The following is a 21,914-nucleotide window of genomic DNA, read 5'->3' as shown; positions in this document are numbered from 1 at the left end:
CTCAGTTTGTTTCATACTTTACAAATTTCCTTCATCCATTGCTTTTTGTTTCCTTTTCTGAACAGCCAACTGCCATCCAAATTAGCTAATTCAAGATTCCCCCCTTTCTATTCCTTCTTACCTTCTGACATTTGAGTCATAAAGTAACAGTTGACTTATCATCTCTAGACTGTGTACCCAATCCTAGAAGAATCAAGACTTTCACCCACTATTCACAAGGGCCAATTGTAGAATGTTGTTGCTATAGCTTTTTTCTGCCTTGACTCATAGGCAGCCTTATGGAGACTCAGTTTGAACCCTGTGTTTGATTTTCCTGGAATAGCAGAAAGAGCACTGAACCGGCATTAAGTAGATGAGGCTGCTTCTGACCTTGGACAAGCTTAACACTTAACAGATGAACACTTATTAAGTACTTGTGCCAGGCACAAGGAAATAGAAAGAAGGGCAGAAACAAAATAAATAAACAAAACCCACCTACTTCTGCTTCCACAGTAAATCACTAGGTTCATAAAAGAAATGTACGGGGTGGGCTCAAGTTTCATCATTTGTAGGTTGAGGCAGATTCCTTCCAGCTATTTCAAATTTTTGTTAGCCAGGAGTCAAACTGGAGTCCTGGAAGTTCTATCAGAAAAAAAAAAATGTACATTTTAAGAGATGTAACCAAGTGGGTACTTATTTGTTCTTTGTTAACACAAAACTTTCATGTCCTTTTCATTCTCCTGGACTCTACTTGATTCTTCATATTTGTTTGAATTTGCTTTGCTTTGCTTAAGAAACTTGTATATGAATCTTTGAGATTTTTCCAGAAATGCTATATTCATTTATCAACCTGGAAGAAAAATTCTCTATTCTGTGTTTTGGGCAAAGCCTTCCAGGGACAAATTTATTAATTGAATAATTCTAATTCTAACCATCTCTGCTTAGAGATAAATCCAAAAGAGGCGGAGTTTTTCTATGTTTTTGTAGATATCTCTCACCCAAGCCATTTCTACTCACAATGTATACTACTCCTAAACAGGGACAAAGCCCCACATTAAGACAAAACATAGTCGCAGGGCTCAAGTGAAACTTTCATCAAGCACAAGTCACTTTACTTTTGTCAAACCTTAGAGAAGAATTTTCCTAAAATCTTTCAATCCCTCTTCAATGACTCCATCTAAGACTTCTCTTTTCCACCTGGTGAAAAAGGAAGTCAAGAGATACTTTTCTTAACTGCATTAATTAAATATTGTTCTTCGTTTGAGCACTTCATAGAGATGGAGAGACACAAGAGGCTCGGCATCTCAGCACACCTCCACATCAACCTGAGACTTCTAAGTTTAGGTTTTCTTGACAAGTTGAGGTGTTCTCTATTGACTTACTGGGACTTATTGTCAGATGGTTTCATTGGCATTATGAGAAGGACAGGGTGCACAGCATTATTTGAATTAAGAGGAACATTGGTAAGTATTTAACACTGGAAACCTGTCCAGTGTAATTTTTCCCCCCTGGGGAGGTGGCCATGAATAGAATTAGAGGCAACTTGGCTTGGTGGATAAAGAGACTGGCTTTAAATCAAGAAGACCTAGAATTAAGTACTGACTCCTTATAACTAAATTTTTCTGAGTAGCTTGGACACTAGAGAAAAGTACATTTTTTAAAAATGAAAGTATTAATGTATAGTGAAATACCATGATTTTCATTCAATTGATTTAGAGCTCAAAAGGAACCTTAAAATTTATCTATTCCAACACCCACACACACACCTTGTTTTACAGAGGAAGAAATTGAGTCATTGAGATGTTTTAATATATGGACCAAAAAATGAGAGCCAAGGTTCTAGCCAAGGCTTTGACTATAAGACTATCATTCTTTCTGTTTGTTAATTTCTCTTAACTCTGTACTAAACACACACACACACACACACACACACACACACAGATATTAAGGTAAGAGTATAAAGTATGAAGGGGAGAATGATTTGCATTATCTTTTAAATTTTTTCCCAAAAATATTTCTTTTGTTTTTGTAGATATTATTTATCTTTGCTCCTTTTCCTTATTCTGCTAATCTTAGACTTACCTCAGTAACAGAAGCCAATTTTTACCAATTTTTTTATGACTATCATGGCACCTAGGTGTTAGAGGAATTTAAAATGAATATTACACAGAGGGAAATGAAGAGGCACATGGTACATGTGCACAGGCTGCAACATGTACAAATAAGGAACTTCAGAGAAAAACTGGGGTGAAGGATGTCATCAGGGAAATGTGTGAGTGAAAAAGATGAGTCACATGGTGAAAGCAAAGGTTCACAGTGGGGCAGCCCAAGTGTTCTACTGGTAACCTAGAGATGTGTCGGTAGAAAGTGGAAAAAGGTCTTACTGTACATTGGGTGGAGTCTTTCTTAACTTCAGTCAGCAAGCTTATAGGATTGTGATGAGGACTTGTGTCATGCGGGATGGACTGGCCTTGGTTTATACCATTGGAAGGAATATCCTAGTCAATGAAAGAACAGTCCCACTTGACTAACAATCCTTTTACCTTTAAAATAATCCTTGATACTTAGATCCTTTTAACAACAAAATGGTTTCCCTGTTTCATCCACACTCCCCCAATTTTCTTATATTTGTTTCTACGTGAAAGTTGGGGCTTAGTGATTTTCCAAGGTTTATCTCATTCTGTATTTTGATCTACAATAAATCAATGCCCACTGACTCTGCTCTGCCCCCCCCCCCCATATGTTCCCTGATAAGTAGTTTAGCTGACCTGGAGAATATTCTGATAAGGTATACAGCTGCCTCGTCCAAATGAAAAAATGAATGATAGACGTACATGTTGTTTTAACTAATGATTACTGTTATTGAACAGAATCATTAGCTTGCCAAATCCAGTTGTAACCCTGTCAGTATAAAATTGCATACCAGAAGGTTAATGACAGTGGATTAGTGAAGCTTCACAGAATTGGGTATGACCTCTACATGCCCAACATTCCTTTCTTCCTGGGTTAAAGTTTTAAACAGCCTCTCCTGGATCCAGAGAGGATGCCCAGGGCCAGAGACCTAATTGTAGCAGGTGGTTTCCCACTGTAACAGCAGAGTAAAGGTTGTCATGACAATAAAACCAAAAGGATTGTTGACACTTCGAGTTAAGAATTTTTTCTCCTACTGGTTTAAAAATGGGATATAAAAGTATTTCAAGATTAGCATGGTGGTTAAAAGATCCAAATATCTGCATTGTTATTCTTTAATAGTGAAGGTGACCGAGTTATTTGCTTTTCCAAATACCACCACTTAAAGTAATTTTCTATTTGAGTATGGTTATGAAAGACCAATGGCTCAACTAACACTACTTTGTAATGCTGTGATTCCAGGAAGGTTGTTCATTGGGTTTGCATTCATTGTTTAGTATCATTTGATATTGCATCCAACTTGAAACCAGCTCAAACCCAGTCTCTAAAAAGAGTTACTTTTTTTCTTACTAGATACACGACGGCCTGACTGGGTAATTTAATGTCATTGTTTCCCAGAAGTTCATTGCCATGTCATGATAAAGCTGTGCCTCCTATTATGGTTAGAACCTTTCTGCTGTCCTTTCTTTTTATGACTATCTTCCCCATTTCCGTTCATCAAGAAACAGCTGTTTGGGAAGTCCTGCTAATCATCTGTTCTTTGTATATGCCTAGCCTACTGTAGTTGTATTGCAGTAAACATTGTGTGCATTTTCTGACCTTTTTGTTGATGGCTACTTAATTTTTCGAAAAGGTTTATAAATGTCAAAATTACTAAATAAATAGATAGAGGATAGAAAAAATTTTGTGACTTTAGCCTACCATAAAAAATTAACTTTTATGGCTGTTATAGGATAAACTAGATTCACAGTTATCTGAGCGAAATTGGCTATTTATATGTTAGAAGAGGTTATAATTGCTGCTCTACTTATAACTATTTGTATGGAAAAGAAATAAATACTTTTTTTCTTGTAGCTATTTCGTTTTTCCCCCTTTGGTAAACTTATTCACCTTCCAGTGATTCTATATACAGAATATCAGCAATAGAGTTTTACATAATTAACTTTTTTAAGTCATGGAAGCTTCAAGTTTGCAATGATACAATGCTGTTCTCATATTGAAAACTTTTGCTTCTACTTATAGGTACGGTGCAGGCTTTCCTATATTGATCTAATAATATGTCCTTCATGTCAGATTGATATCATTTTAAGATAACTTGGCAATTGCAGATAGTCTGGGTTTATGCATTGAGTAACCACCTGGAAACTGGCCACTGGCTACAGGAGCTCAAGCTACTCTCTTTTGACTTGCCCACTTAGGATTTGACTTTTACTAGGCCAACTAACTTCAACTTCAGTTCTAGTATTGATGATGGCAATGGGGGAGATGTTAAATCCTGGGACTGATTCGCCTTCCTTCTACTGTTTTGGCTGATTTCTTTGATAGGATCTGAAGCTTTCGTCCATAGAGTCTCTGGAGTCTGCATAGAAAAAATGTGTTACTTATACATGTATCCTTAGGTTTTAGTTTTTTAAGTTTTATGGGCTGACCAGGACCCTAACTACCATCTATAACATTGTTTGTATGTAGAAATTTTCTACAGGTTCCAAACATCTGGCTTAGAAAGACATGACTTAGGGCAGGTAGGTGGCGCAGTGGATAGAGCACTGGCTCTGGATTCAGGAGGACTTGAGTTCAAATCCAACCTCAGACACTTGACACTTACTAGCTGTGTGACCCTGGGCAAGTCACTTAACCCCAATTGCCTCACCCCCCCCCCAAAAAAAAAGAAAGACATGACTTGAAGTACAATCTGTTTATAAATTGGGCACTGCCTGTATTCCTATTTTAGTATTAACATTTTAGATGAGACTTCCAAAACCATAAGTGACATAGTTCAGATTTAGATTATGACAGTTACTAGCATCAGAAAAACTCGATGCCATAGTACTAAATTTTCATTGATTTGAATTTTACTTAGTTAAAATTCATAGGTGCTAGATAAGAAAACTTTACTTTTCAAAGCTTTCATGGTAAAGATTAACACTGCATGCATATTTGGGGAGAATTTTTTTTTTTTTTAGTGAGGCAATTGGGGTTAAGTGACTTGCCCAGGGTCACACAGCTAGTAAGTGTTAAGTGTCTGAGGCCAGATTTGAACTCAGGTACTCCTGACTCCAGGGCCGGTGCTCTATCCACTGCGCCACCTAGCTGCCCCCAAGAAATATTTTAAATGAATAGTTTTAAAGGTCTCTAAATGATGAGGATGGGAATAGGCTTTAATTTTTATGGTCATAGTTATAAGATACTAGTGACATTTCTGCTTAATTAATAATCTCCGTACTTTGGGGCCACCTTCCTGATCACCTATTTAAGATTAGTTTCCACAGCAGCTTGTGTGAGGATGATATGAAAAAGTCACACCAGTCATAAACAAGGAATCTGGTATGCTCCCTTCTACCATGTACCCTGGTGACCATCCTGCTAAGGGTTGACTACCTTTTCCAAAGAGAAAATGTTGGGCCCTGTTTGTGTATGTGTGTGTAGTATGTATGTATATGCACATGTATATATGTAGTATCAATAAAATCTATCATAAAAATTGCTTTTTCCTATAAAATATTTTAAAAGTTTAAATAATAAATGAATATCTCATAGTAAACAAAAATTCCAAAAATGTAAATAATGAGAATCTTAATAGGACTTTGTGGACATTCTCGTAGCAGTTTAATTTCCCTCTGAAAGCAAAAATGTTTCATTTTTAAAGTACATTGTTTGTTTAGAAGATTTTTCTTCTGCTCAGTCTATACACACATACATGTATATACTGAATTCACCCCCATCAAGAATTTTGTGTTATGTTGTACTCTGTTGTGTCATGTATCATATAATATTATATCATATCATATATTGCCAACCCCTGGGATTTGTAAATGGCAGTCTCAAAATGATCTAATGTTCTTTGATTCTGTTAATAGAATTTTCAAGTGAAGAACATATGAGTGATAATGTGCTATAGAGTGGAAAGAGCATGGGACTTGTGATTTAAGGCTGGGCTTGAAGTTCTTCCTTAACTGCTAACTTAAGATATGTGACTTTTGGCAAACTATTTAACTTTTGAACTGCATCTTTCTCAACTATATTATGGTGATAATGATAACCATATACCATACAGGGCTGTTGTGAGGAAAGCCCTTTAGACACTGTATAAATGTGAACTATTATTTATTATTCATTGAACTTATATTTGGAATCATATTTTTATGTTTATAATCACTGACCTAGGATTTTGTATTTCTTTCATCTGATGTCTCAGAAGAAATACTGTATTAATTAACAAATCAAATAACAAATTATTTAAAATGTTGGCATCACAGAAAATATTAGGTTTTATATATATATATATATATAAAATTTTAAATTAGGTTACAGCAATTGGCAGTACAAACTCTACTAACAGCCTTTTCAAACTGTCTTGAAATCTTAAAATCTATGAATAAAAACATTTTTTATCGTGAGCAAAAATTAGTGTGATCTTTAAAATAGTACTTTTTTTCTAAAGGAAGTCAATTACTACTAAAGTTGAGAATATTTAAGAGTAATAAGACCAAATAATATGAGGAAATTTTCAAAGCACAACAATCTGCTTATAATGTAGTACATTAATGAGGAGAGTAGAAATTAATTAAATAGACTATATAATAATGGACCTTTCTACTCTAAGGAATCTTGTAATTGCCTCAAAAGCCAGTTGTTTTCAGCATTTTATAGGATGAAAATTGGTACACTGTCCAGATTTACACATCTATACTCACACACACACACACACACTATACACCGTCAAGGAAAAGTTTACCATTCGGGCAACGTTCACTGTATTGATCGTTATTTAAAATGTGTTCATAGTGGGCAGCTAGGTGGGGCAGTAGATAAAGAACTGGCCCTGGATTCAGGAGGACCTGAGTTCAAATTCAGCCTCAGACACTTGACACTTAGTAGCTGTGTGACCCTGAGCAAGTCACTTAACCCTCATTTCCCTGGAAAAAAATAATAAAAAAATAATAATAATTAAAAAAATATGTTCATAAAAATTGAAGTAAATTTAAAAAAAAAACAAACAATAATTTTGGAAATAGACCTGTACCTCTTTATGTGAACTGGTAAGAATGAAGTCATAAAATGAACAGTTTGTGTGCCAAAGTAAAGGATTGGGGGGAAGCACCTTTCAGTTACAACTTTTGTATATTACCCTTTTGACCACTGCTAACCCATCAGCATTCTTGTGGTAACTTAGGTTCATGTAAATGTGAGACAGGAGTGAGTTTTCCTGCCTTCCCTTCTTGGAGGGTAGGGAACAGAATGGAAAAGTATGGAGAGTCGCTATTTTCATTAAATTTTAAATTGACTCCAGTACTACAGACTACAAAATTCATAAGCAAAGCTCTAATCTGTATTACATAATTGTCACAAATGTTGTGCCTTCCAGACCCATTCATTCTATTGCAAACCCTACAAATAATATTTTATTTCTCTCCTTAGTATTGATGACTCTGCATACCCAGTCTTCCCAGTCTTCTCTAGGACTACAGTATGATCATAGTTAGTAAAAATAGCCAGTTTTACTGTTAGACTCCCCCCAAATACATGCTACTTCAGTTGTGTAAAAAGAATGAATCGGTAAAATGCCATCTGCCTGTTAATGCTTTCCTAAAATCCTATGCTCTTTTAATATGAAGATAAGAGACAAAAAGTTTGGGGAGGGGACAGTGGCATAGGGGTTGTCTCATTTCCTGCCCACATCCTCCCTCTGTTCAGTGCCTTGTGTGCTTACGGGCTCCCTGGAGCGGATCACCATATAATTGATGTGCAGTCTGCATTGCTGAATCCTGGACTGCACCATTCTGTGTTCGAGGGAAGATGTAATCTGATCCCTCTGCTGCTAAGGGAGGAATCTGTTCAGTCAAGGCTTTGACAGGGCATAGTCTCCTCCAATAATCTTCTCCGTTCTCTCTCATTATTCCCTCGAGTTCTCTTCAGTCGGGCTGCATGTATGTATGTGTGTCCTGAGAAGCGGTTTGATACTGAGCTGCATTTGCCTTTACAGTGGAGTTTTGTTGCTGGTTCTGCTGCCTAATCTTCCTTTTCTGACGTGCCTGAGCATGTCCACATTAGAGTCTGTGACATACCTACCTGAAAAAGGTTTATATTGTCAGAGACTGCCAAGCAGCCGGACACACGGGGGCACAGAATCACTGAAGGGGAAAAATACAGAAAACATGGGGTTCTACGGCACATTAAAAATGATTTTTTACAAAGTAAGTAATCTGTTTTCTTCCTGTGTTGTGCGTGTGTGTGTGCTTGGCTAAGGAGGAAAATCTGTATCATCAGAGATGGCTGCAGTATCCTCTAATTTTGGTGGGTGGCTAGATGCCTGGTATTCTGTTTTATGCTGTGATTGAAAGCAAATAAGGAAGAGAACATGAGCTGTAAAAAGCTTGAATTTAGCAATCTGAATAAGTAGTACCATTTTAAAACTGAGCATTTATCACCAAAAATCTATTATGACTTTGAAATGTAGCTCTCTAAATGCTGACCTGGAAATTCTCTAACCTTAGTTGGTTTTTAATGAATCTTACACCTATGATTTTTCCATTTTATACATGGTTTTTTTCCCCTTTACTTGGTTGTGGTGAAGTATAGGATTGCTACAGCACTTGAGAATTAGATTTGCATTTCTTTTAAAATTCGTTTAGTATCCTTCTATACCAAAATATCCAAAAATTGATTTAATTTGAAAGTCAGTGCTTCAATAAACTGTGTGTCATCTAAAAGACTTCTGAATTCCTCGGTATTTTATTTTATTTTATTTTTTCCTGACAGTCCTTTACAAGGATTTCCTTAAGGCATTACATTGGGCAATTTGTTCATTGGACGATCCCTAAGGGGAATAAAGTTTGTTTTTAGTATGTCAAATGGCAATTGCACCAGTATTATTTATGAGTGATCCTGAGAAGTTCTGAAAGCCAATACCACCAACTTAATTACAACAGATACCCAAGTTTTTTTTCATAGTAAATGTGAAAATAAGCACCAATGAGATACTTATCCAAAAACCATAATATTTTTTAAGGCATTCTATACTGGCCCTTTGGTGCATGGATGCGTGTGTGTATGCATCTGTATTTAGACATATATATCAGATAATATTTTTGTCCCAGCTTTTGTTGTATTTTACTTCTTTAAAAAGCAAGTCTGCTTTAAGGAGAAAGGTTGATTTCTTTGAGAGAAATTACTTTAAAACTAATGAACAAGGAAACTTCTCCAAGATAGCAGAGACCAGTTTTAGTCTTTTCCAGTTAGCTGTCGTGAACCAAGGAAGAAACTCTCTGTGCTAGCTTTTCGTACATGGTATTAAAAAAGATGGTACTCAGGATCCTCAGCATTGCTCTGCAGGTTTGTTTTGGGAGCGTAGAGTTCTTTTTAGTTTTAATGTTATATAGCATGTTGTTCTATGATGTTCCTATGTAAGGCAATAGGCAGGAAAACAAGGTTCCTGCAGTGTAACCTTCTTCTTCTTCTTTTTCTTCTTCTTCTTGTTTTTATCATAGAAATGAAAGAGACTATCCATCACTTTGGAAGCTGTCAGGTTTTCTCATATACCTTGAATACAAGAGTAAATCAGGGAACAAACATAGAGGAGGAAATGTTTAAGGCTAGAAATAAAGTTGAATTTTTAACCTCAGATTTTACTCTTTTCAGTTTTCAAATACATGTAGTTTGGGCAAACTCAACTGACTGATATTGAAGTATGTTCTAAAACTTGATATTCTACCATTTTACCCCCCAAAAAAGATATGAAAGTGAACATATAATATCATAATAAAAAAGCATTCTGAAATTTTTGTGTGTGTGTGTGCAGTGCTGTGTAATGAAGCAAGATGTAACACTTAAATCCTGGCCACTGTATTTGGCTCTTAGGGTAGCATAACTCTTTATGTAGATGTTAATTTTATCATTTGCTTTGAAAAATTGGGGCATTTCAGATTACCACAAGATTATTTTAGTTCTAAATGTCTATATGTGCATATAGAAGCTTAATGATGCATCAATTGATTTTTTTCTAGGAATATTATTCTTTTTTCTGACAGCTAGCTCTTTGATTTTATGGGTTTCTTTTCTTTCAATATTCTCTCTGCCTGTTATTAATTATTTGAATAACAGTTGATGTTTACAATAAGATTTTTAAACTTTTGTTGTCTTTTCCTCCTAGTAAATGTCAATGCACTTCAAAAGTTCACTGAGTTTTGCTTAAAAGTCTAAGAAATGAGCCCCAAATGTTTTAAAATTCACATGTAGTTCAAGAGGAGAGGGTTACTTCTTAAATTTGTCCCTTATCTGTATGAGCTATCATGAGACATGCCTTTCTTATAGAAAATAAATGGCTGGGAAATACACATTAACAGATGTCATACCACATCAACAACAAAAATATAAATGTTTAAATGAAAAGGACCATTCCACATTTATTAGCAGTCTTTATATCTGGGTATCTTGTGATTAAATGGACATGCACTATAAAGCTTTCATTTTTTTTTTCACATTTAATTAATGGTGTCCTCCTAACATTGTTTCTAAGCATTTTTAAAATATTCTATTTATACTAGATAATCTCTGAGATTCCTTCCAGCTCTGAGAGTTTATGATTTAAGTGGAAATTAAAACATTTCCAGTATTACTAGCTAAAAATGATATAGTTGGAAAATTTTTTAAATATTTTTTTTTATTTTGTAGATGAAAAGAAAGTTGGACCATGGTTCTGAGGTCCGGTCATTTTCTTTGGGAAAGAAACCATGCAAAGTCTCAGAATATACAAGGTAATTAAGTGAAATAACTAATTCTCTCTCATGCTTCTTCTACATTTATTTGTGTGTGCGTATCCTCTTTTTATTTATTTATATCCTCATATTTATATATAGATATATCCTCTTTTTATTTATATATATATTTCATATGCATATATATATATATACTCTTTTTCCAGTTGCTATTACGAAAGACAGCTTTCCACTTATTTTAAATTGTTGATAATTTAAAAATAATTATATTCCCAAATTTCAATGATATTAAAAGATTTTTAGTAAGGGAGGGACATTGTTTCTTATATGAGAATTCGTGTTGTTCCAGCAGTTACCAATGAAGCAAGGCATTTCATAGATAGAAGCTTTCACTTAAGACTAAAATGTGAACTGAATGCAATTTTACAAGCACAGTTCTTAAGAAATTCTGAAAAGGAAATCCCAAAATGTGAGTATCAGGTTGCTATAGCAACTGTGATCCTAAGGTAGAAATTTATACATGCAAAACTGAAGACTCAATTTTAAGCTAATAATATAAACCTCATAATTACTAACTAAAGTTTATTTCTTGAAATTATGGTTAGAAATTGCATTTTACTTCTTTAGTAGTTCTTACATGTTTTTAGTACATACATTTTCATAGTAGTCCAATAGTTACCATAACAACTAGCTACAATTGTTCTCTTGTGTCTTACTGAAGCATTCCATCATTTGAGGATTTATACGTCACTACAAAACTTTTCCCACTCTCATGCTAATGAGCCTAACCTAAGTGTGCTATCTATTAAGCTGCCAATTAAAAGTCAGTTTTTGGTGGTTTGTGTGTATCCTTTAAAAATTAAAGAAAGGTATCAATCCTTTCGGAATTTAAATTTACATTTTCCAAATGTCTTCAAATTTCTTTGAATACTTAGGCTAGAAGTTGGCTCATGAATTCTTATTGGTGCATTTTCTTTTGATAAATACTTAGGAAAAATTCTTTTTATGCCTTAAGTTGCTGCTTAAAGAAAACCAGATACCCCCACCCTATCTCCATCTCTAATTTAGTGTAGTTACTTCCAATACCAGTAATCTACTTGCAATAAAATTCTCTTTACTTTAGTTCAGTTCTAGAAAACATCACTCTTTCAGATTGTTCTGTTCAAAGTATTATAGCTCTATATAATTATGACTGTTTACAGCACAAGACAATTGGAGGGAAGGAAGTGTAGTATGAAAAAATACTTTGTTCTCTAACCAATTCTTAGTTCTTCTAGTACTGCCTAACTCTGATTTGGAGATTTTGTGTCTTCTGTTCTTTTCTTCCTCTTGCTTGCCTAGAAACTAGACAATTTCATTGCTTTTGGGCACCAGAGGATGTGAAGTGATAAAGGGAATGAAACTCCTCAATTTTCTTATTTTTATTAGCTGCCTTGGTAGAGAAATTGGTGGCTGGGGAATTGAATCAGTGATCACAATGAGAATTGGGGTGTGGCTGTGGATTTCAATGTTATTCCTGTTCTCTATTAGCAATGATAATTGTTATATGATCTGGGATATATAAAATATTTCAAATTAATTTTCCAAGCATCACGAAAACTTTTTTTAGCACAGATATTTCACTTGCCTTATTAGTAAGGTCAGTGAAATGAATGAAATTAGTCCCCCCCCCCCTTTTAATCTAATAATACTATAATACTTTATATTTTGGCAGCTAGATGGCGCAGTAGATAGATAGAGTGCCAAGCCTGAAATCAGGAAGAGTCATCTTCCTGAGTTCAAATCTAGCCTTAGACGCTAGTTGTGTGAGCCTGGGCAAGTCCCTTAACCCTGTTTGCCTTAGTTTCCTCATATGTAAAATGAGCCAGAGAAGGAGATGGCAAACCACTGCAATATCTTTGCTAAGAAAATCCCAAACAGGGTCATGGAGATTTGGATATGACTGAAACAACTGAATAATAACAACAACAAAAAACATGTTTTCTCATTTGAGCCTTACATCTCCCCCCCCCCACCCCCCACACACCTTGCATGTTCACTTGCGCTCTCTCTCTCTCTCTCTCTCTCTCACACACACACACACACACACACACACACACACACACACACACACACACACACACAGACTCAGCTTAAATGACTTGCCCATGATCATACAGTGAATAAATAATGAAACTGAGGCTAGAACCTAGAAGTGGTACCTAGTCCTACTCTGATTCATAGAATCATAGATTTAGAACTGAAAAGGATCTTAGAGGTCATTGAGTCTAACTCCTTTAGCTTCACCATGATGTTTCTCCTAGGTAATTAACCAATTCAAAGAAAGGTCTACTTCCACTTCCTGAATTTTATTTGTATTCATCTGTCCATCCTTTTTCTTAGGAAAAAGGGTTTAGGTTTTAGGGTTTAGTTCCATATGACAGTTTTTCATATATATTCTAGACATAAGAATTTAAAAATAGATTTCTATGGCTTTTTGATCACCATAAAAACAACTAATAGTGTTTTTTGTTTGTTTATTGTAGTTCATATTTTAGAGTAAGAAAATATATAGGTAGAAGTTGTGTTAGCTTTTTCACAAATAATCTCAAAAAATAGGATTGGATTAATTGTAGAAAAGTTCTGAATTTTGGCTGGTTTTCCACTTACCAAGATGCATATTTGCCATTTTGAAAACGTGAGAATGGGTAAAGAGATCTTTTTCACATAGTGTTATGCTATACAAGACTTGTAAGCAGAAATCATTCTTATTATAGAACATAAAATTAACTCATTTCTTCTTGAAGAGAGAAAAAAAAATGGGATCTTTGCTTTGAAATTTGGAAGAAGGAAATTAGTAGAAATAAGCCAAAACAGTTTAATGCTACAAGTTGGTCCTCATTTTGTAGTCTTAAAGGATCTAAATATAGGACAAGATATTTTTTGTAAAGTATGTTGAATGAATAAGACATGTGAAATCGTGAAAATTGGTAAAGTAGTAGCATTATTTCATGAGTTGGCATTTTAATCAATTATCAGCACATTGACAATCACCTGTAGCAATGAAAGACATTCCATTTCTTTCCATTAGATTTGAAACCCTTCAAAAGTAGCATAGTGAATTGAATTTATAATGTATTGAATATAGTAGTTGCTTTAAAAAAGTTAATGAATAAATGTAATGTATTTTGCTATTGTGATTTGCTTGCCCTTGCAAAAGTATTACTAAACATATTCATTGAAGGCTTCTATAGTAAGGAAGGATTAAAATGATCACATCCATTCTTGATTTTTATGACTTCAAACAAGTTTTATATACTTTAATTAGAAAAATAAAATTGTATTATAATTAAGGTTAAGACAGTGTATTATTAGTAGGCATTTATATGTAGGAGAATATAATTTTTAGAGCTACAAAAGTCCCCTTTGAGATCATCTAGTCTAGTGCCCTAGTTTTACAAATGAGAAAACTGAATTATTAATGTTTTTTTCTAAAAAATAATCTTCATACTTAAATTTATTGAACAAAAATATTTAGGTGCTCTCTATTGTATTTTAGATTTGCATTTCTCCAGTCTCTTCTCTCTATGCAGATAACTTTTGCATAAAAATGATACAAAATTTCAAACCAGGGAATATCCCTGTCAGTTATTATATATAATTAGAGAGGACTAGACCATAATAGTGAATGAAAATTGTGAAGACATCTAGGGCAAAATTCAGAAGTAATTTGGTCGGCAAAATTCAGAACGATTGACTACATTACTTCAAATTTTTACGTTTTCACACACTATGCACCTTATTAATTATAAACATTTGGATTATTTCTTCTGGATAATTGAAACTATCCCAATTCTCTTCTGAAGGTAACTTAAACTTTAACTTTCAATACAAGATGATACTGCATGCATCAGCAGCCTCAGGTAGTAGGATATGTGAATTCAAAGTACAATAAAACATTTTTATGTCATTTGTATGCTTATCCCCTACTGGTGATTTACAGTAGCAGCTTTACCATGGCGATTTTTTGATTCTCTTGAGAGGATCTACACTGTTGTGATAGTAACAGGTGGTTATGTGGGAGGGAGGAAACTAACTCTAAGAATAGAAAAATAGGTTTTACTTATCCCCATGCTCTCTGGGGAATTTTTAAATGAATAGTTAAGTACGTAATATGTGCTATCTCATCATTGCCTTTTGGAATTAAGAAATTCTCCTTATTTTAAGGGGGAGGGGGACAACTACCTGTCTAGTGCCTACTCTATTGTTTGTTTTGCAGCACTACTGGCCTGGTGCCATGCTCGGCAACACCTACCACATTTGGGGACCTCAGAGCAGCCAATGGCCAAGGTCAACAAAGGCGCCGAATTACATCTGTCCAGCCACCTACAGGCCTTCAGGAATGGCTGAAAATGTTTCAGGTGACAAATCTAAATAGTCTTTGAATTGTTTTGCAAGGCTAATTTTAATTTTTGAATAATAGTAATTTTGTTTTTTGGGGGGGGGTTTTGGTTTGGTTTGGTTTTTGCAGGGCAATGGGGGTTAAGTGACTTACTTGCCCAGGGCCACACAGCTAGTAAGTGTCAAGTATCTGGGGTCGGATTTGAACTCAGGTACTCCTGAATCCAGGGCTGGTGTTTTATCCACTGCGTGCCACCTAGCTGCCCCTGAATAATAGTAATTTTAAAAAGATTATCCAGTGGCATTTATATATTATCATTAAAACTTCTTTTTACCCTTTGTGCCTTCATTATACTTAGTTTCTGGTTTTGCCTTGTTGTCTTCAAAACCATATTGCTCCACACCCAATCATTATTTTGAGATGCATCGTCTTCTGTAATATTACTCTTTAGTAAGTTGAAGTAGGCGTTTACTAGCTCCCCTAGTGGCCGAAAGGAGTTAATGCATCTTGTAAAGGTATGGAACTCACAGCAAAGTAGCGTTTTAGACCTTTAAATGATACAGACCATTCTGAATACCTCACAAGTCTTATGTACTGAAAGGAGAGAATATTGTTGATATCTTTTTTTGTTTGTTTTTTTGTTTTTTAGTGAGGCAATTGGGGTTAAGTGACTTGCCCAGGGTAACATAGCTAGTAAGTGTTAAGTATCTGAGGCTGGATTTGAACTCAGGTACTCCTGACCCAGGGCTGGTGCTCTATCCACTGCGCCACCTAGCTGCCCCATATTGTTGATATCTTGATTTAAAATAAAGGTAAATTGAAAGTGCCTCTTGGATCTATGGCAAGGCACACCACCAAACAAGCTAAGCAGATATGGCTTGTTGCCTGTGACTGCTTGTGTCGCTAAAGGTTGTAGGAATACAGAGGGAAAAGTGGTTAACAAAGAATATACTTTCATTATTTGAAGAGATAACTTTAGATTTCAAAAATTATTTTCATTTATTTTGTTATTAGGTTCTGAAATCTAAGCAGAAAAACAGAAGTTCACTTTTTTAAAAAAAATTGATTTCTAGGCACACGGGCAGCAATGTAGATCTTGAAAGCATGTATATATACTTAAACACATCCTTTTGCATCTACCAAAGTGATTTTAGTTGAACTAGGAGTAATGATATACTACTTTAGATAACAAACTAAAGGCAAAAGGGATTGAAAAATGAACATTTTACTAGTAGTGTTTCTCAAACACTACTAAACTAAATAATTAGGATTCATTTTCATGGGAATTGATTCTTTTTCTGTTGATTCTGAAAATTTACTAGTGTTACTACCATTTTTCCCTACACTGCCCTAGTATTGGGCCTTAACTTTAATAGACACTTAGTTGCTAAACAAGTAAAGATATATTTTATGTTTTCTATAATTATAATAATTATATGTATATATTAAATATATTGCTTAGAAATCCATCATTTTCCTATTTATTTGAGGACAGTGTTCCTTATTTTTAATTTAAAATTATACTTACCTCTGATTTTAGTTTTTATCTTAGAGCATCCCAATATTGCCATTAATTCTTTACAGACATATTCCTTCATAGTTATAGGTGAAAACTAAAACACATTTACAGATTTTCAAGATGTACTTTGAAAAACAGTTCATATAAGAAATTTTAAGTATAGCTCTAATGAATGCAACAAGGGTGTAGGTGTTTTTATGTGTGTATGTTTTCAATCTTTTCTTTCTTTGAGTTGTGGTGTTTTCAAAGAAGAGCATGAGCTATTTTCCTTATTCCCTATTACCAACATAGTGGAAAATTAGTAGTAGTAATGACTGGAATTGTCATTGATACACCCAGTCTTCAAAGAAAATGCTTAATTTGAGCAAATCATCTCAAGTTTTCATAATGTCAGAAGGAAGCCCAGGGCAAAGTTTTACTCATTTTAATGATCTAGCAAATTATATTTTTATTTGTGGATAAAGAACCAAAATCATATTTGGTTCTTTGGTATTATTCCATTTTTCCTCATTGATTAGTCTACAGTATTTGGCATCTGTGCAGTACTTTTACCAGAGTGTGTTTTATTGATGATATCTTTTACAGTGTTTACGTGTTTTGATGGTGTCTCATCTTATTAATTATTAAGCATCCCATGAGTGAGCAATTACTACTAGCTTTCTAAAAAGAGTACATAAAAGAAGAAAAAATGTAAAACTTGAGACTTAGGTCAATTGAAATGCCTGCAAGAAGGACAGATATTACCCAACAAAATCTAAAGTGGTAGGCTACCATTTGTCCACGTTCAAGTTTATTTGATCATTGTTTCAAATGGGGGAAGATTTAAAAGAGCAAAACTTGTTTGTGGTTAGCAACAATGACATTTCTAATTATCTCTAAAGGCATACTGCTTTCTATTCTTTTTTTTTCACATAAATAATCTATAACAAAGAAATCTACTAGCAATTAAAGACTATCTAAGGAGGTAGTTGAATGCTTTAATCCTTTTAAGCATCCCATCTCCATACTCAACAAATCTTGTTGTTTTGCCATACTCTTTATCTTCAATGTTGGTGCTAAAGCCACTAGAAATGAATCACTCTACTAAAGGCTTATCTCTTAAAGGTTTATTTAAATGTCTTAACTAGTAGATTTAATTTTATAGTAAAAAGAGGTTTATGTATTGTGTTAAATTTTGACCTATGTGATATAGCTAAAGGATACTTAAAATGGCATGATTTCCATGAACACACTATTGGGAGGCACTTAGTGTTGAATTTTCTGTAACATAACTAGCAAAATGGGATATCTTGTCCCCTTACTGTTTTGCTATTGCTCCTAAACCAGTGCTACAGTTCTGGTTTGGCCCAACTCCATCTGTGCTGACAGCATTTCTTCACTCATTGTAAATCATATAAGCATAAATGATATACCATTTTAGGTCAGAGGAAACTTTAAAAAGAGGTCACTTTACAAGAAGAGTACATATTAAAGACAAAAACAAGACAGAAATTTTACACAGTTCCAGTTTTGGTTTTCCCAAATTCTACTTTTTTTGGCAACCAAACTAATGCTTCAGTTAGTTTTATATTCTTTTGAGTACCATATGCTTTTTCCCCCTTGAAAAGATTCAGAGTAGCTTCGCACATAAATAATATTAATTCCCTTAATTTATTTTATTAAGATTGGCTTGGGGGGGGGAGCTAGGTGGCACAGTGGATAAAGCACTGACACTTGACACTCGCTAGCTGTGTGACTCTGGGCAAGTCACTTAACCCCCATTGCCCCGCCAAAAAAAAAAAAAAAAGATTGGCTTGGGGGGCAGCTAGGTGGCGCAGTGGATAAAGCACCAGCCCTGGAGTCAGGAGTACCTGAGTTCAAATCCGGCCTCAGACACTTAACACTTACTAGCTGTGTGACCCTGGGCAAGTCACTTAACCCCAACTGCCTCACCAAAAAAAAAAAAAAAAAAAAAGATTGGCTTGGGGTTGTTCATGGATGTATTTAAATTGTAGTCTATGAACATATTATCTATGTTTGTTCATGGATGTGTGAAGTCCTCCATAATCCAACAGGTACAATTTATAACCTATCCATATCTTCTTGTCCTATATGATTTTTGCCCATATCCTCCCATAAATCCTCCCTAAATTTCACAACAAATTAGAAATCTTCTCAAGATTATCCATTTCTTTATCACTTACTCTGGATTCATAAGCAGCCTACCTGGTCAGAGCATGTATTTCCTTAATAATATATTGAACATGAGAGGGGTGAGTAGTTGTCCTTGAATTCAAAGCAAGTTGTCAAGAATAATTAATTGAAAATACTCATCATTTTTAGCAATTAAAGAATGAAGACAGGGAGGGCTACAATATAGAATGTCTAAGGTATTAAGGTTTTTTTTTTTTTTCTCTGTTTTCATGTTGACCTTTGGAAACAGTAACAGTACACGCTCCCTAGCTTTCTCCTCCACTCCTTACCATTTTATTTACTCTTTTTTTTTTTACATGTTAGTTACCTGTTTTGACAATGCTTAACTTGTGTAATATAGGGTAATATAGAAAGATGATTATAAGCATTTTCTTATATTAGTTTTAGACAATATTACTAAGAAATCAAATTGCAAAGAATGTTTGACTAAATATTTCAGAGAGAAAGAGAAATGCGGGATATGGTGTATGATGACTCTTATCTATATTTCCATGGGGGTGGCATTTGAATACTGTAGCATTCAAGTGGATTCTGAATGACTTGAAAAGTTGAATTAAATGACCTCTAAGTCCCTTCCAACAATTGACTTTTGCTGCCCATTATTCCTCCACAAATTGTAGCTATGTTTTGTTTCTTGACCCTTCAGTTATATCTGCTTCTCCCCCATAATATCTTAAAATAGAAAAGAGAAGGAGGCAGCTAGGTGGCGCAGTGGATAAAGCACTGGCACTGGATTCAGGAGTACCTGAGTTCAAATCTGGCCTCAGACACTTGAAAAAAGAAGGAAAGAAACAAAGGAAGAAGGAAAGAAACAAAGGAAGAAGGAAAGAAAAGAGAAGTACTCCCCTATTTGAGAAAACCAAAGGATAATTATCTCCATTTTCAAAAACAACAACAAATAGCATTATGAAATTTTTGAGGTGGAAGAGATCTTAGAAGTCCAGCTAGTCCCTTTACGAATGAAGAAAACAATACCCAGAGAGGTTAAATGTCCTTCCTGAAGTCACACAGCTAATGAATGGTAGTGGAATTCATGGTTTATAGCTCTGTCCAGTACTCTTCCAATTATTCCCTCTCTTATCCTCATTTTTCCTTCTCAGTAAAAGAATTAACTATCTCCATTGCTGCTAAATCATGATTGAATGTAAAAATTGGTGCTAGGCTTATCCCTTGAAGTAAATTTTTACAAACAGAGAATCCACATTGCTGTTTTCCAGAAAGGTAATTCATTGTAGTTTTTTGGTGCCAGAACAGTCTACCTTTCTGATTCTCTGCTAGCCTCTCGAAACACACTCAGTCCTTCCTTGGTATCTCTCTAGAAGTATGACTGGTAATAGTGGGAATCCTAAGAGTTGTGTCATAACTTCAAATCAAATAGCATATTTTAAATGACTGATCTTTTAAAGTTCCTTACTGGACATGTTTGTCCATAATTGACAAATGTCAAACCCTAGTGAAACAAACTTTTAAAAACTCATTTTTTTGGCTTTTGCTTTATCCAATATTATTTGAAACAGAATGTTAAGTTATATCTATGAAGATTTCTGTAGGCTAACTTCACATTTTACAGGTAAGGGAGCTGAGATCCAGGGATAAAATGACTTGTCCAAAGTTTATATAGCACATCAGTGACCCAGGAAGGGGTTGAGGGAAAGGGGAACAAAAATCCAGGTCTCCATTGTCTCAGGCTAGTGATATTTAAACTACACTTACCATACCATGAGTTTTTGTGAGGATAAAATGAGATAATTTTTTTTTCTTTTTTCTTTTTGTTTTTTTTTTTTTAGTGAGGCAATTGGGGTTAAGTGTCACAGGGTCACACAGCTAGTAAGTGTTAAGTGTTTGAGTAAAATGAGATAATATTTTTAAAGAGCTATATGATTGCTAGTTATTATTATTATTTTTATTGATATTTCAATAAATGGGGCAATTTACCTTACTTCTCTTTTCTAACTTAGGAAGAGAAGAAATGGTGTATTATACAAAGGCACAGAGACAGAGATAGTCTCCCTTTGTCTCATAGCATTAGCATAGTGGCCTAGACTGAAAGACAAATGCTTTTAGAAGATGGTGGGGTATAGGTATGTACATTGTATGCATATATACATATATATTATGTAAATGTATATGTGCACATATAGTATTATGTATATTATATAAATTGGTGTTAAAAAATAAGCAGAGATTCTCAAAAGATTTGAATACCATCAGTGTTTGAGCTAGCTACATTGTAACTTCAGTTCGCTTTATCTGTAATGCAATATCACTTAGTTATGAGATCAAGTCCAAACTCCCTATCTGGGCCAGAAACTGAGTATAGAATTCATTTTCTATATCTAACTCTGACCCTGTCTTGTCTGATATTAGTTTGTTGACTCTACTTTATTAATTCTTAAAAATGGGAGTATTATTTTAATTGATTTGAATTTTTAAAACTTTGCTTCAACAGAAGGCAGTATATGCATACAAAGCAATACCACTTTAAGCTGATGAGATAACTGAAGGGCCGCATGAGTGTGGTCTTCATTTTAAAGAAACAATTTGAGAAAAACAAGTTTGATCTTTTAACAACCCCCCAGTGCCCTTTTATGTGTTGTTGTACACATGCATGCCATTATAAAGGCACTTACATGTTTAACATGTGATAATGTGATGTTTTCCAGTATTGTGACATCTCATTTCACGTCAATTTTTAAACTTTTTTATTCATGTTCTAATTTTACAACTAAATCAGCTACCATTTTCTATTGTTTATGGGATTTTAGTTGAAGTTGTTTTGGAATAACAAATCAAAGGCCTTTGAGTTTGTGGAAGACACACTTGTCAGATGTGCAGTATGTTCAGTTATTAATTTTTCTGCAAATGATGTTGTTAATCTGCTATACTCTCAGATGAGTGCCTTATTAAAAACATCCAATTTTATGGTGCCCATTAGAAAGAATGTAGAGAAAGGAAAATTACCAATCAAAATTCCCTATTTACTCAGTAATGTAAATTG

At 34.5% G+C, this 21,914-nt stretch overlaps 1 protein-coding gene across 2 annotated transcripts in view; it reads left to right on the top strand.

Annotated features, from left to right (window-relative positions):
* Positions 1 to 21,914, top strand: part of FBXW7 (F-box and WD repeat domain containing 7) — a 117,398-nt gene that overhangs the window by 70,356 nt on the left and 25,128 nt on the right. Inside the window, exons 1-3 of one of the 2 annotated variants that reach the window (XM_043971062.1) lie at positions 7,809 to 8,303; positions 10,780 to 10,862; positions 15,082 to 15,223. In XM_043971062.1, the coding sequence (XP_043826997.1) occupies positions 8,043 to 8,303; positions 10,780 to 10,862; positions 15,082 to 15,223 (486 nt within the window). In that variant the 5' untranslated portion in view covers positions 7,809 to 8,042. Of the gene's footprint in view, positions 1 to 7,808; positions 8,304 to 10,779; positions 10,863 to 15,081; positions 15,224 to 21,914 lie in introns of those variants that run through there. The other variant, XM_043971061.1, reaches the window with a different exon arrangement.

The sequence above is a fragment of the Dromiciops gliroides genome, chromosome 6 (genome assembly GCF_019393635.1).
Source record: "Dromiciops gliroides isolate mDroGli1 chromosome 6, mDroGli1.pri, whole genome shotgun sequence".
Lineage (NCBI taxonomy): Eukaryota > Metazoa > Chordata > Mammalia > Microbiotheria > Microbiotheriidae > Dromiciops > Dromiciops gliroides.
Note: the sequence above shows the minus strand (reverse complement) of the source record. Positions and strands in the feature narration are given on the sequence as shown.